Below are 12,065 nucleotides of genomic sequence, written 5' to 3'. Positions count from 1 at the left end.
GTTACTGGAAGCCCAGACAAATGCCTGCCTTTATTCTGCTCCAAGATTAACAAAGGGGGCTGCCTCTCTGGTAACATGGAGGGAAAATGAGAAGGGAGAACGGAGGGTAGAGGCAACTACTAAGAGAGCCACAGGAAAAATGATTCCAGAGCCCACCCCCCCCCAACCCAAAAACAGTTGATTGAATCAGATGGAGAAAATTAAGTTCATTCATTCATTCATTCATTCATTCATCCAATACATATTTACTGAGCATCCACCACTTGCCAGGCACTGTTCTGAGGCCTGGGAAACAGCAGGAATTAAAACAGAGCAAGTCCTGTCCTCATGGAGCTTACATGGTAGTAGAGGGAGAGAAAGAGTAAGCAAGTAGGTAAGATATGTAGAATGTCATCTGAGGACATGTCTTACGGAGACAAAGCAAGTGAAAAAGGGGCACTGATGGGAAGGACTGTTCTCTTAAGCATTATGGGGCTCACTACCATGTGCCAGGCAGGGTGTTAAGTGTTACAGGGCAGAGAGGAATACATTCATTCATTTGCTATGTATATTCATCCATGTGACAGTCACTGTGCTCAGCCCTGGAGAAACAAGGTCTCTGCCATAATGGAACTTCTAGATGAACGTGAGAGTCAGCCATTTACAATTAAATAGTCAGCATGTATATTACGAGCTGAAGTAAAAGCCATGAATAGCATGTAATGTGTACATCTACTTAAATTGGGGGGTTGGATCAGGCATCTCTAAAGAACTGATATTTGAACTGAGACCCAATGAAAGTATAAGTGAAAGATATAAACAGTTGTAATAAACTATTGTAATTAGAGCAGTATGGTATTGGCAGAGGGGCTGGGCAATGAGATCAAAGGGAAAGCTGATATATGACAGGGGTGGCGTTGCAGGTTAGTGACCAGGTATGAGCAATTCAACAAATACTACTGAGACAACACATAACCCATATGGAAAAAATTAAATTGGATCCCTGCTTCACATCATATACAGAAATCATTTCCAGGTGGTTGAGAGACTCAAATGTGAAAGGAAACACTTTAAGTGTGTCAGAGAAAATAGAGACTATCTTTAGGATCTTGGGTAGGAATAGACAGGTCATACAAAGCACTAGCCATAAAGGCAAAAGATTGATACATTGGACTACACTGCAATTACAAATTTCTATTCATCAAAAGACAGAGAGAGAAGAAAGAGAGGAGGGAGGCAGGAGAAAAAGAAAAGAAATAAAGAAAAGAAGACAAAAGAAAGGAAACAAAAGAGAAGAAAGTTGTACAACAGGGGAAAATATTGTAACTGATATAACTGGCAAAGACGTGGTCTCTAAAATATATATAAAAGACTCCTAAAAATTAGTAAGAAAAAGAACAACTCAAGAGAAAAATGGGCCAAGGTCATGAGTAGGCATTTTTATTTTCCAGAAAAAGAACTGCCATGGGGAAAAAAAATATGAAGAATGTTCAACCTCCTCAGCTATGATATTTGGTTCACAAGTTATCATTTTCATCAATAATAAGATATATTAATTATTAAGATATAATAATAATATCAATAATAAGATATCCTGCGATAATATCTCAGTACCTGCAAATGTTAGAAGCGTCCACCATGTACGTGCCTGTGCCGGTGCGTGTTTGGGGGCTGGGGTTGGGGTGGGAATTACTTTCTCAGTTTCCCTGTCTCCCTTCAGGTCCAGGAGGCAGGGATTTACCTTTGCTACCGGCAACGGGAGAACTGATTGGGGGAGAAGGGTTACCAATGTTCTGAAATGTGCCGCGGAGAACCCCCATAATCTATGCCTGCCATTCTGTCTCCTATTGGTCTGGTGTTGGGTACCTATTATCTGTCTCTTTCCCAATGGAGAATGAATGAATGAATGAACGTTGCAACGAATGACCTAACTCCGTTACATCTCCGCCTCGGGGAAACGCCCAGCACTAGACCAGGCTCAGAGTAGGAGCTCTTTACGCGCGTCAAACGGATATATTCCTGTGCTCTTTGAATTGGCCTGAATTCCCTTTTCCTTTATCAGCATACCCTTCTTACCACTCAGACGCCCCTCCTTTCCTCCAGCCTTGGCAAAGTTTCCATAAGGTGCAGAGAGGAGGTTCTCCATCCGCGCTGCTCAGAGGGTGCAGGAAGGAGGGCAGGATGGAGAGGGGGCCACGAATAAACAAGGGATGGCCCCTGGGAACGGGGACCCCGCAGCAATGGCAGCCCCTAGTCGCGTGCAGCCCCTAGAGGCAGGGCGGGGCAGAGAGAGAGTCACGCGACAGGGAACTCCTAGGGCGCCAAGGGGGTGGGGGGTGGGTGAGCGGTGGGGGGTGCAGGGGAGGGGGGTCCTGGGGGGGGGCGCGCGGGCGGGGTAGCGGGGAGGGGTGCGGGGATACGCGAGAGGCTCCCCGGGGGTTCGCGCGGGGGATGGGGAGCGGTAGGGGGTGTAGGAGGGGACGCGGGGGGTTTCCACGGGGGACGCGGGGGGGGTCCACGGGGAGGCGCGCGGGGGGGTGGTTAGTGGGGAGGGGTGCGTGGGGGGCTACGCGAGGGGCTCCACGGCGGGGTCGCGCGGGGGACGGTGAGAGGTGGGGTACGCGGGGGGTTCCCGCGGGGGGTGCGTGGGGGGCGCGCGGGGTGCTCCACGGTGGGGCGCGCGGTGTGGGGGTAAGCGGGAGTGGCCGGGCGCGCGTCGCCGGCCGCGGCTTCGAGGCCTCCGCGTCCGCCAGGCGGAGCTGCGGGAGCCCGACTCGCCGCGGCCTCGCAACCAGCCCCACTTCGACGACCTGTTCGGAGTCTCGTTCCGGGTGGGTGCCCAGGGCACGGCAGCGGGGCGAGGCCGTGGGAGTCCAACGGGGCCCCGGGCGGGCCTGGCGGCCGAGGGCGTGGGCCGGTCGGCGCCGCGCGGGGCGGGGAGCGGGGCGGGCCCGAGCGGCGCCGGGGCAGGCGTGGCGCGGCGGGGAGCGGGGCGTCAGGCGAGAGAGGGAGCCCGCGGCCCTTCCCCGGTCCCGCGACGGCTGGCTGGGCGATGGCCAGGCTGGCAGTGCTGGCGGCGGGGGCGGGGGCGGGAGCCCGGAGGAGTGGCTGCAGGTGAGAGTCCAGGCCTCCTTCACCTGCCTTGGTGGGTGCTGGCGTGTCCCGAGGCGCTAAGGTAAGCCCCCCACCCCCAGATCGAAGGTACTCACCCCACCCCAACCCCGCCTGGATAGGGAAGTAGCGGGGAAGTGAGCCCCATCCCTGCCTAGCCGCAGCCACCTCCTGGAGGAGTCAACGCTTATCCCCGTCTAGTTCTGCCATTGGGGACTGGGACCATGTTCCAGATTGTGGGTTAGAAGCAGTGTCATCACCTCAAGGAGGGGACTCCCAGGACTTGCACCCTCGAATGTAACCAGGATGGAGGCAGATGGGCAGGAAGGGCTGGCCTGGTGACATTAGCACTCCCCGGCCATTTGCTTGGCGTGGTCTGATGTGCAGCTGACCCCTCCCTACCCTCCGGGTCCACTGTAGGCTCAGCCTGCATTGTTTTATTACCTTTCCCTCTGTCTGGTTTCTTCTGTGCCTTTGGTGTGGGAGGGTACTGCTGTGCCTGAGCACAGTCCTTCCCCCGGGGCCGGCGGGACCTGAGGTGCCCTGTTCACACTGTCTGCTAGGACCCAACCCTGCTCCTTGTCATCACTGTCCTTGGAGTCACAGTGCTCCTGCTGGCCCTGAGGAACATGAACTCAAGGAAGAGATGTATCACCCTACAGGACTCTGAAACCAAGTACCCACTGCCTTTGATTGAGAAAGAGGTAATGGAGTCAGCCCACCCTTTCCACTGTCAGCCTGTGAAAGAGAAGAGCACAGGAGTGGTGGGGGATGTGCTGGCTGCGAAGGCAGGGCAATGGGACAGGAGTTTCAGGGCCTCCAGTTTGCTCCTCACTGAGTGTATGTGTGTGTGTGTGTGTGTGTACATCTGTGTGTTCCGGGGTAGTCCCAAATAGAGCTCCTTTCCCAGGCATCTTAGTTGCCCAGAAAGGCTTCTAGAAAGCTGACAGTCTGCCTCTGTTTTTTTTTTTTTTTTTTTTAAATTTTGTTTTTCAACGCTTATTTATTTTTGGGACAGAGAGAGACAGAGCATGAACGGGGGAGGGGCAGAGAGAGAGGGAGACACAGAATCGGAAACAGGCTCCAGGCTCTGAGCCATCAGCCCAGAGCCCGACGCGGGGCTCGAACTCACGGACCGCGAGATCGGGACCTGGCTGAAGTCGGACGCTTAACCGACTGCGCCATCCAGGTGCCCCATGCCTCTGTTTTCTATTTTATAGCAAATCAGCCACAACACCCGGAGGTTCCGCTTTGGACTGCCCTCACCAGACCATGTCTTGGGGCTTCCTGTAGGTGAGTGGGGTTTAGTATCATCGCCAGGACTGGGCCTTGCAGGCACTCTGCTCCTCTCAAAAACTCAGCTGGTGTGCAGCAGTCTCCTTGTTATCTTTCCTGACACGTGAGCTCAAGAGAGATAGGGAGATGGGCTTGGGGACAGTCCATTTCTTTTCTCACTGTTTGATTTGGGCTGACACAGAAGTGATATCTCAGCATTGAAAGGAAGTGCATCTAGAATCAGAAGGTCTGGGATCTCATCACAGGCTCCTTGCTGGGCAACCTGAGTCAAGTCCTTCAACCTCTCTGAGCCTCAGTCTATGAAATGGGGTTTCCCAGGCCTGTCCGCCGCTTGAGTTGTTGTGAAGGTAAAGTGACTGATGGATGAGAAAATTCAGAAAGTGCCAAGTGCTGTGTACATGTGAGGGGTAGAAGGAACTGATGTTCCCCTGAAGTCAGGAGAAAGGCCCAGAATGTGTGGAGAGGCAGGAGGGAGTCAAGTGTGTCTTCCCCACATAGTGTGGCTTTTCAGCAGGGACCTCAGATCCACACAAGGAGGGACCCATTGTGAATACCAGCCCTAGAGGTCTTAGAGTTCCGAGTTACCCCCTTTCTGGTCTGTACCACCACCAGACACCCAGTTTCATGTTGATGAGGTAGAAATCCTCTGCTAGGTCCACAGCCTGGGGATTCAGAGCTTTGTACAAATTGCTAGTGCTGCTTGCCAACCTGGTGGAGATCCTAATCCATGACCTACTTGTCCTACAAAACCTTGACCTCTCCGGTGACCAGGCAGCCAGCCTGGCTCCTGAGCCTCCTTACTGCTTCCTCTCTCTGTCCCCATCCACAAGAGCTCAGTGTCCGCCTGCCTTCCAGCCCTCTGCCTAGTCTGTGGGGTGAGTCCTGTTGGCAAGAAGGCTAAAAGAATGAAAAACTTCGAGGAATAGAAATTTCATAGAATCTGCCATGACCCACCCTCTCCTCTGCCCTGGTGTAGGCGGTGCAAAGTTAGTGTGACAGGTAGTTTAGAGGCTTCTGGGAGAGTCTGCTATGAGGACTCGGCGATCACTGATGCTTTCCAGGTCAGAGGAAATGCAGCAGCTTAGAAATGGGGCCAGCTAGGCAGCCCTGTTTTCCCCGGGGACGGACACTGCCAGGCCAGGCCCAGGTTGGCTGCATCTGAAAGAGCCTATCTGAGGTCTCCAGGTTCAGATTTGTTCTCAGAAGGAAACTGCCTCAGGCATATATTTCTGCACATCCCTGATGCCCAGCCAGGCCACAGCCAGAGTCATTGAGCCTGTCTTTTCTTTCTTCCCTTCCTTTCTCTTCATTTGAATTCCAGTATAGCGCCTGTCCTTTTTTAACCCCGAGTGTTTGCACCTCAGGCTTCAGGACCTCCTCACAGACCCTGAGGACTTTCAAGGCTTCCTCCTCTCCTCCTTCTCTTCCTCCTTTCTGTGTCTCCCCAGGTCTCCGCTTCTGTCTGCACCTCTGCTCCATCTTTCCTGTGCATAGTTTCTACTCCCTTAGATGGCACAAAGCTTCATTTTGCCTCTGTCTCTTAGCATCTCTTGATGGCAGCTCCTGCCCTCACCACTGCTTGTCTTAGTCACTGAAGCTCCCACTTTAGATCCAGCAACCATCTGAGTCACCATACCCACTATGTGACACTGGGTTGTCACCATATGTAAGTCTCTGGCCATACCTGGTCCATTCGGTTCTACCCAGGAGGGGCAGAATTCCATGGCTCAAAACTTTACTGCTGCCCCTCGAGCAGAGCCATTGGCCAGAAAGACACAATACTCTTTCTAGAACTCCTGGTCTGCAGTATCCAAATCCCGGGGCCCAGCATGCCTGTGAGTCTAGGGCGGCTCAAGCAGCAAGAGACAGATGAGGGGGTCGTGATTCATTCACAGACCCCACTGATCCACTCAGTCTAAGAAGAAATGACTTTGTGAAGGCAACATATTTTGCTTTAAAAGGGAAACACTCCTGGGATGCCTGGGTGGCTCAGTCGGTTAAGCGTCCGACTTCAGCTCAGGTCATGATCTCTTGGTTCGTGAGTTTGAGCCCTGCATCGGATTCTGTGCCAACAGCTCAGAGCCTAGAGCCTGCTTCGGATTCTGTGTCTCCTTCTCTCTCTGGCCCTTCCCCACCCCCCCACCCCTCTCTCTCTCTCTCAAAAATAAACATCAAAAAATATTTAAAAGGGAAACACTCCTATTACTTTTAATACTCAGCTTCCAACTTTAATGAGGTCTTCCTGTTCCACAGAATATTTTAATGAGTGAGGTGCATTCACACGAAGCTCACAGCTCCCCTGGGATGGGGGCAGGGCAGGCATATCGTCCCCACTCACCCAGAGAGGTGAAGTGACTTGCCCAGGGTAGCATGCAGAGTGACAAGGGTAGGCCTAGGACCCAGGCCTCCTGGATCTGGACTCCTCCTCTGCTTGGCCGTGCTCCCATGCACCCTGCCACATGCACCCACTTCCCTGAAGCCAAGTCCTTTATGGGAATCCTGGGTCCTGTTTAGGTTGGCTGTGCTCACATTTAACACTGGATGCTTTTTCTGCAGGTAACTATATCCATCTCTTGGCCAGAATTGATGGTGCTCTGGTGGTCAGGGCTTACACGCCTGTGTCCAGTGATGATGACCAAGGCTTTGTGGACTTGATTATAAAGGTAAATGGTGCCTAATGGGTCCACCTGCCTCACCCCCACAAGCCTATTAAAGGTGGTAGGGTGGAGAGGGGACTCGGGTCCTGGGAAGGGCTTTCCAGCACTGTCATTTAACAGTGAAGCTGTTGATTTGGCCAAGTCTTCAGGGGGTGCTTAGAGCAACTGTGAGCACAGAGGATTTTCTCTGCAAGGTTTCCAGTGGCAAATGGAATTTTCAGTTGTATGCAGCTGTGACCTCAGGTCTGCGTGTGTGAAAAACAGGCTGCTTTATTTTTTCAGATCTACTTCAAAAATGTACACCCCAATTATCCAGAAGGGGGGAAGATGACTCAGTACTTGGAGAACATGAAAATTGGGGACACCGTCCTTTTTCGAGGGCCCACCGGTCGCCTGTTCTATCATGAGCCAGGTACTAGGGGGTTTATGCTGGACTTCCTGCTGGGAGGAAGATTCCTGTGGTTGTTCTAGAAAACGTCTCATGTTTGGGTCATGTGCACTTGTCCTTAAAGTCTTCATACGTTCATTCAACACACACACTTTTTGAGATTGTAAGCTTTGTTATGTTAGGGGAGTGCTGGGGTTTTTCCTCATCACTGTCTGTCCAGCACAACGCCTGATACATAAGAGGTGCCCGCTAATGCTGAAGAATGGATAGATGGATGCCATCCACACTCGCTTACTTACTCACATGTTCACCACTGACTCACTCTTTCACTGCTGTGGCTCGGTGCTCTGCGAGGCTCCATTTAATTTCACTGTGCCCCTCTCCTTCCTCAGAAGAAAAGGTCTAGTGAGTCCTCAAAGAAGCCCAGCCTCTGTTTCCACTTTGTGCACCAGGGCACGGGGACTGGTGGAACGGGGCACACCGACTTGCTTTTCTGGTTTAGAATGGTGTGGCCACTTCCTCAGGTGGACTTTCCTCCTGGGGGTCCCAAGGAGCATCTGGGATCTTTTGTAAGCTCTCAGGCAAGAGCTGCAGAAGTCAGAAGTATCCTCTGTGTTTCCAGGAACGTTTTCAATCAAACCATACAAAACAAGTGAGCCTGAAGAAAAGGTAGTCAGTCACCTGGGAATGATTGCTGGGGGCACAGGTAAGAGGCTTCTGGGGCTTCAGCCACAGGGTGGGTCCCCAGACCTTTTTAACTTTGGACTCATTTGATGCTAGAAGGGGTGGTGTGGGAGACCCTTTCCTAGCTGTTTTAGATGGAAGTGCAAGGTTGATGATAGGCCTGGAAACCAACCTCGTGTGCCCTGCTCCCCTTACTCAACATGGTGGCTGCCCCAGGAAGTCATGCTGGGGACCATAGAAAGGTCTGGGGACCGAGCTGAGTAGGCCCACACATGGTCCCCCAAGGGCTCCTGGATCCAGGTCAAGCCTGATGCTCCCCATCCCTTGAAAATGAATGCCTGAAAGAATGGAACGTGGGAACACCTACAATGTGCCAGGCACCACAACGGGCACTCGTAAAATGAACACATTTACTTGTTCTCTTTTACAAATGGGGACACGCAGCCAGGCACGTGACTGACCACGGTCAGACAGCAAGTGAGGGAGCTGGGTGTGCAGCCCACTTTCAGTTCCGAGCCAGTCTCCTTCCATCTTGTCACAGGAAAACAGGAAAGGGCCTTTTGATTTATTGTTGCATTGGAAGGGGAAACCAAAAGGAGGGGTGGTTTTCCACTTTGAGTTTTGGGGGCAGACATGAGAAAAGTAGGATTGTGGCTAAGGAAGACTGTTAAGGGGCTGCAGACTAGGGACTGTGGGCAGCAGAGAGGGAGAGAGCGCGGCTAGCTGTGTCCCACCTGCTACTATTCCAGGGATTACGCCCATGCTGCAGCTCATTCGCCACATCACCAAGAACCCCGACGACAGGACCAGGATGTCCCTCATCTTTGCCAACCAGGTCAGCTCTGCCAAATCAGCCCTGAGCTTGCAGGGGTGGGATGGAATGTTTGCTGAGTGGGGCCTCTGCCTTCATACCTCCCCCCGAAGTGAGCTCTCTCGCTGCTGGGGTGCCTGCGGCCTTGGGGGAGGGCCTGGTTTTTCGGTTGTTTTTTTTTGTTTTTAACTGTTCCCCCAGCCACTTTACATACTAAGCTTTCCTTCCTTTCTTAATATGTCATTCTGGTTTTCTAAGTATAAAGTCATAGATGCCCTCAGTAGAAATTTCAGGAAATACAAAAATAAATATGACTTTTTTTTTCTATACATGCCATATATTTGCAATTACATCTGTAACACAGTTTTGTTTTTTCACCCAGCATTACCACACACTTTCTTCTCGTCAAAACTCTTTGTACATATTTTCATCAGTCTGTACCAAGTTGCACCATAATTTACTACATCTTCTGCCTTCAGATTGTTTTCAGTTTTCCCAGTTGTCAAGTATATAGTGATGAACAATATAGCCTAGGCTTGATGCCTTTTAGATTATTTTCTTAAACAGAATCCCAGGAGTAGGATTGCTGGTGCAGGAACTGTGAAGAGTCTTGAGGTCCAGGTCCTCTGTGTGGTACCTCTGGGCCTGGCACAGGTTTCTCGTGGCTTTGGCTCCCTTTCCCCAGATGAGCTCCAGCCTTTGCTTTCCTGTCCCGTAGTTCTCCAGTGCTGTGGTGTTAGGTGCGATCTTCTTTCCATATTATGGCCTTTGCCCCTTGCACTCCCTGGGCCCACACTAAGCTCGGTCCAGCCCGGCAGGATAGCCTGGTGCTCAGTGTGGATGGGGGTGGGGGTCTGGGCCGTCAGAATGAGGCCACCCAGCCTGTGCACCTGTGCTCAGCTGTGTCCTTCCAGCTGAGGACAGTCACCGCCTCTGCCACACAGCCCACCTCCTCCACCCATGAGAGAGGGTTGGTAGTGCAGGAAGTGCTGCAGAACCTTCATTTGCCCCAGGAGCCGTGGTGACAGCATCCAACTAGAGCAGTGGCAGCTTGGGCAGACGTGTGCTGACCCGTGTGCCCAGTGTGGGGGACAAGCAGGATGTCCCTGGAGGGGCTTTGCTCACGTTCCTTATTTTCTAGACAGAGGAGGATATCTTGGTGAGAAAAGAGCTTGAAGAAGTTGCCAGAACTCACCCGGAACAGTTCAGCCTGTGGTACACCCTGGACAGGCCTCCTGTTGGTACGATCCCCATTGTACCCACTGTGGGTTAGCTCCAACCCTTGACCCACCTCAGGAACTGGTCCCTGGGTTTGGTTTTTGGATCTGTGCTCGATGGCTGAGACCTTCAGCTCTGTCTCTGCATGGGAAATGGAGGGATTTGAGGGAGAGAGGATTTGGGATGACCTGTTTGTGAGAGCACTCAAGGACATGTGTGTGATATCTCAGCAGCAGTCCATACACGCGCTGAACCTCAGGAGGGACTCAGAGGGACACTGAGTCATTGGGTCAGTCTGAACACTCACTCCATGCTACACTTGATACAGCATCCCACAGAGATAGCACACACGTGGCATCTAATATGGCCAGTGACCCCTTCTCCCTTACCACCCGGCCTCTCCTGGATAGCAGTCATCACGTGCTAAGCCCCAGCCAGCTGCTGCGACCCTAGCCAGCACGTGGCTGCCAGCACGTGGCTACCACCACGCACAGCCCACCATCCGTGGCTGTCACTCTCCTGCTGTGCTGAACTGCACCTGCCTTGTCATATAGCTCACTGCCCAGCAGAGGGCGCCCCCAACTGAGCCGCAAACCTCAGTCTGTAGGGCCCCAGATCTCTGCCGTGACTCAGACCACACCCCACTATTGTGTTCTCCATCCCTGACAGTGCAGGCAGCATCAGACACCTGCTGGGGGCCTCAGAGTCCCAGCAGTGAGCCTGGGATCTGGGGGTAGACACTTCTGAAGGCTGCCTGAGCCTACCAGGTCCTTGACTTTGCAGCTTCTCTGCAGAGAACAGCAACGCAGGCTTCTAAGTCTTGGAGAGCAGCCTGGGTTCCTTCTCTAGGGAGGCCAGGCAGGAGGCTTGGGGTCAGGGACTCCACCTGGCACCCCCACAGCTTTTTTCTACTTCTGCTTCATTTCAGGCTGGAAGTACAGCTCAGGCTACATCACCGCCAACATGATCAAGGAGCACCTCCCTCCTCCCGGGCAGTCCACGTTCATCCTGGTGTGTGGACCCCTGCCCCTGATCCAGACAGCCGCTCACCCTAATCTGGAGAAACTGGGTTATACCAAGGACATGATTTTCACTTACTAATACCTCCCTTGCTCTTAGCAAATCTGCCTGGTCCCTTTCCTCTGTTTCAGAGTGAGCTCTGCCTCAGCACATTAAAGTGGCGTGTGTTCACAAATGCCTGTAATGCACCCTTGGGCACATCGCTCCTTTTCTGGGTGTGGGCCTACAAAGCAGCATTCACAGGGTTGGAGATAAACTGGTTTCTGAGACCGCCTTGCTTGGGAGGCTCAATTCGTAGCTTTTCCCATAGTTTAGTGAGATAAGCTTCAGTCCAAAGCAGACAGCTCATGAGATGGGGCTTGTGGGACACCTGCTAGGCAGTTTTAGAAGGTTAGAAGGCCTTGGCCAGCCCTACATGTGAACTGTTCTCTGTCCCAAGGAGGTCAGGACTGGCAAAAGTGCAGGGGCAGAATTCCAGAAGAATCCAAGTGGGGTCACATCAGCTTCCAATCTGTCTCCTGAACACCCCTCTTCAGAGTGTCCTGTGTTTAAGGCCAGACCTACTGGAGGGCCTAGGCACCTTCCACGTGCATCCTTCCTTCCTTTGTGGCAGACCCTTGAAGTGGGAATGATGTTCAAATGTATTAGGGTAGTAGTAAATCCACAGGGTAGGCAGGCTCCAGGAATGCTGGACTCCTGGGCTTTATGCAACAAACACAGGCCAGGGCTGTGGTTTTCCTAGCATCCCAGTATGGTGCCCAGGGTGGTTAATATAGCAGCTTCTGAATTTGCAAACAAGAGTAGGCTCCAGGAGCTATTCCTTAAATCCTTCACGTTGCTAAACCCAAATCATACAAGTGACCACGATGGCCTCTGCTGTTCCTGGCCAGGCTGATATGCT

At 52.5% G+C, this 12,065-nt stretch overlaps 1 protein-coding gene across 2 annotated transcripts; it reads left to right on the top strand.

Moving 5' to 3' along the window:
• The first annotated feature begins 2,658 nt into the window (after window positions 1-2,658).
• On the top strand, window positions 2,659-11,352 carry LOC122483521 (NADH-cytochrome b5 reductase 2). Of its 2 annotated transcripts, none has more exons than XM_043580553.1 (9): window positions 2,659-2,810; window positions 3,654-3,794; window positions 4,311-4,383; window positions 6,943-7,049; window positions 7,326-7,455; window positions 8,054-8,137; window positions 8,865-8,950; window positions 10,068-10,167; window positions 11,073-11,352. In XM_043580553.1, exons 2-9 carry the CDS (start codon window positions 3,720-3,722, stop codon window positions 11,243-11,245), a joined length of 828 nt encoding a protein of 275 aa, XP_043436488.1. In that variant the 5' UTR covers window positions 2,659-2,810; window positions 3,654-3,719; the 3' UTR covers window positions 11,246-11,352. The 2 variants fall into 2 exon arrangements, with proteins under 2 accessions (XP_043436488.1, XP_043436489.1); XM_043580554.1 differs by lacking the exon at window positions 2,659-2,810 and adding an exon at window positions 3,021-3,154.
• Window positions 11,353-12,065: the final 713 nt, after the last annotated feature.

The sequence above is a fragment of the Prionailurus bengalensis genome, chromosome D1, assembly GCF_016509475.1.
Source record: "Prionailurus bengalensis isolate Pbe53 chromosome D1, Fcat_Pben_1.1_paternal_pri, whole genome shotgun sequence".
Lineage (NCBI taxonomy): Eukaryota > Metazoa > Chordata > Mammalia > Carnivora > Felidae > Prionailurus > Prionailurus bengalensis.
This window is presented reverse-complemented; position numbering and strand designations above follow the sequence as displayed.

Coding starts and splice junctions, on each gene's coding strand:
- LOC122483521 (XM_043580553.1), top strand. CDS start 3,720: ATGAACTCAAGGAAGAGATGTATCACCCTACAGGACTCTGAAACCAAG. Junction 3,795..4,310: donor TGCCTTTGATTGAGAAAGAG/GTAATGGAGTCA, acceptor TCTATTTTATAG/CAAATCAGCCACAACACCCG. Junction 7,050..7,325: donor TTGTGGACTTGATTATAAAG/GTAAATGGTGCC, acceptor TTATTTTTTCAG/ATCTACTTCAAAAATGTACA.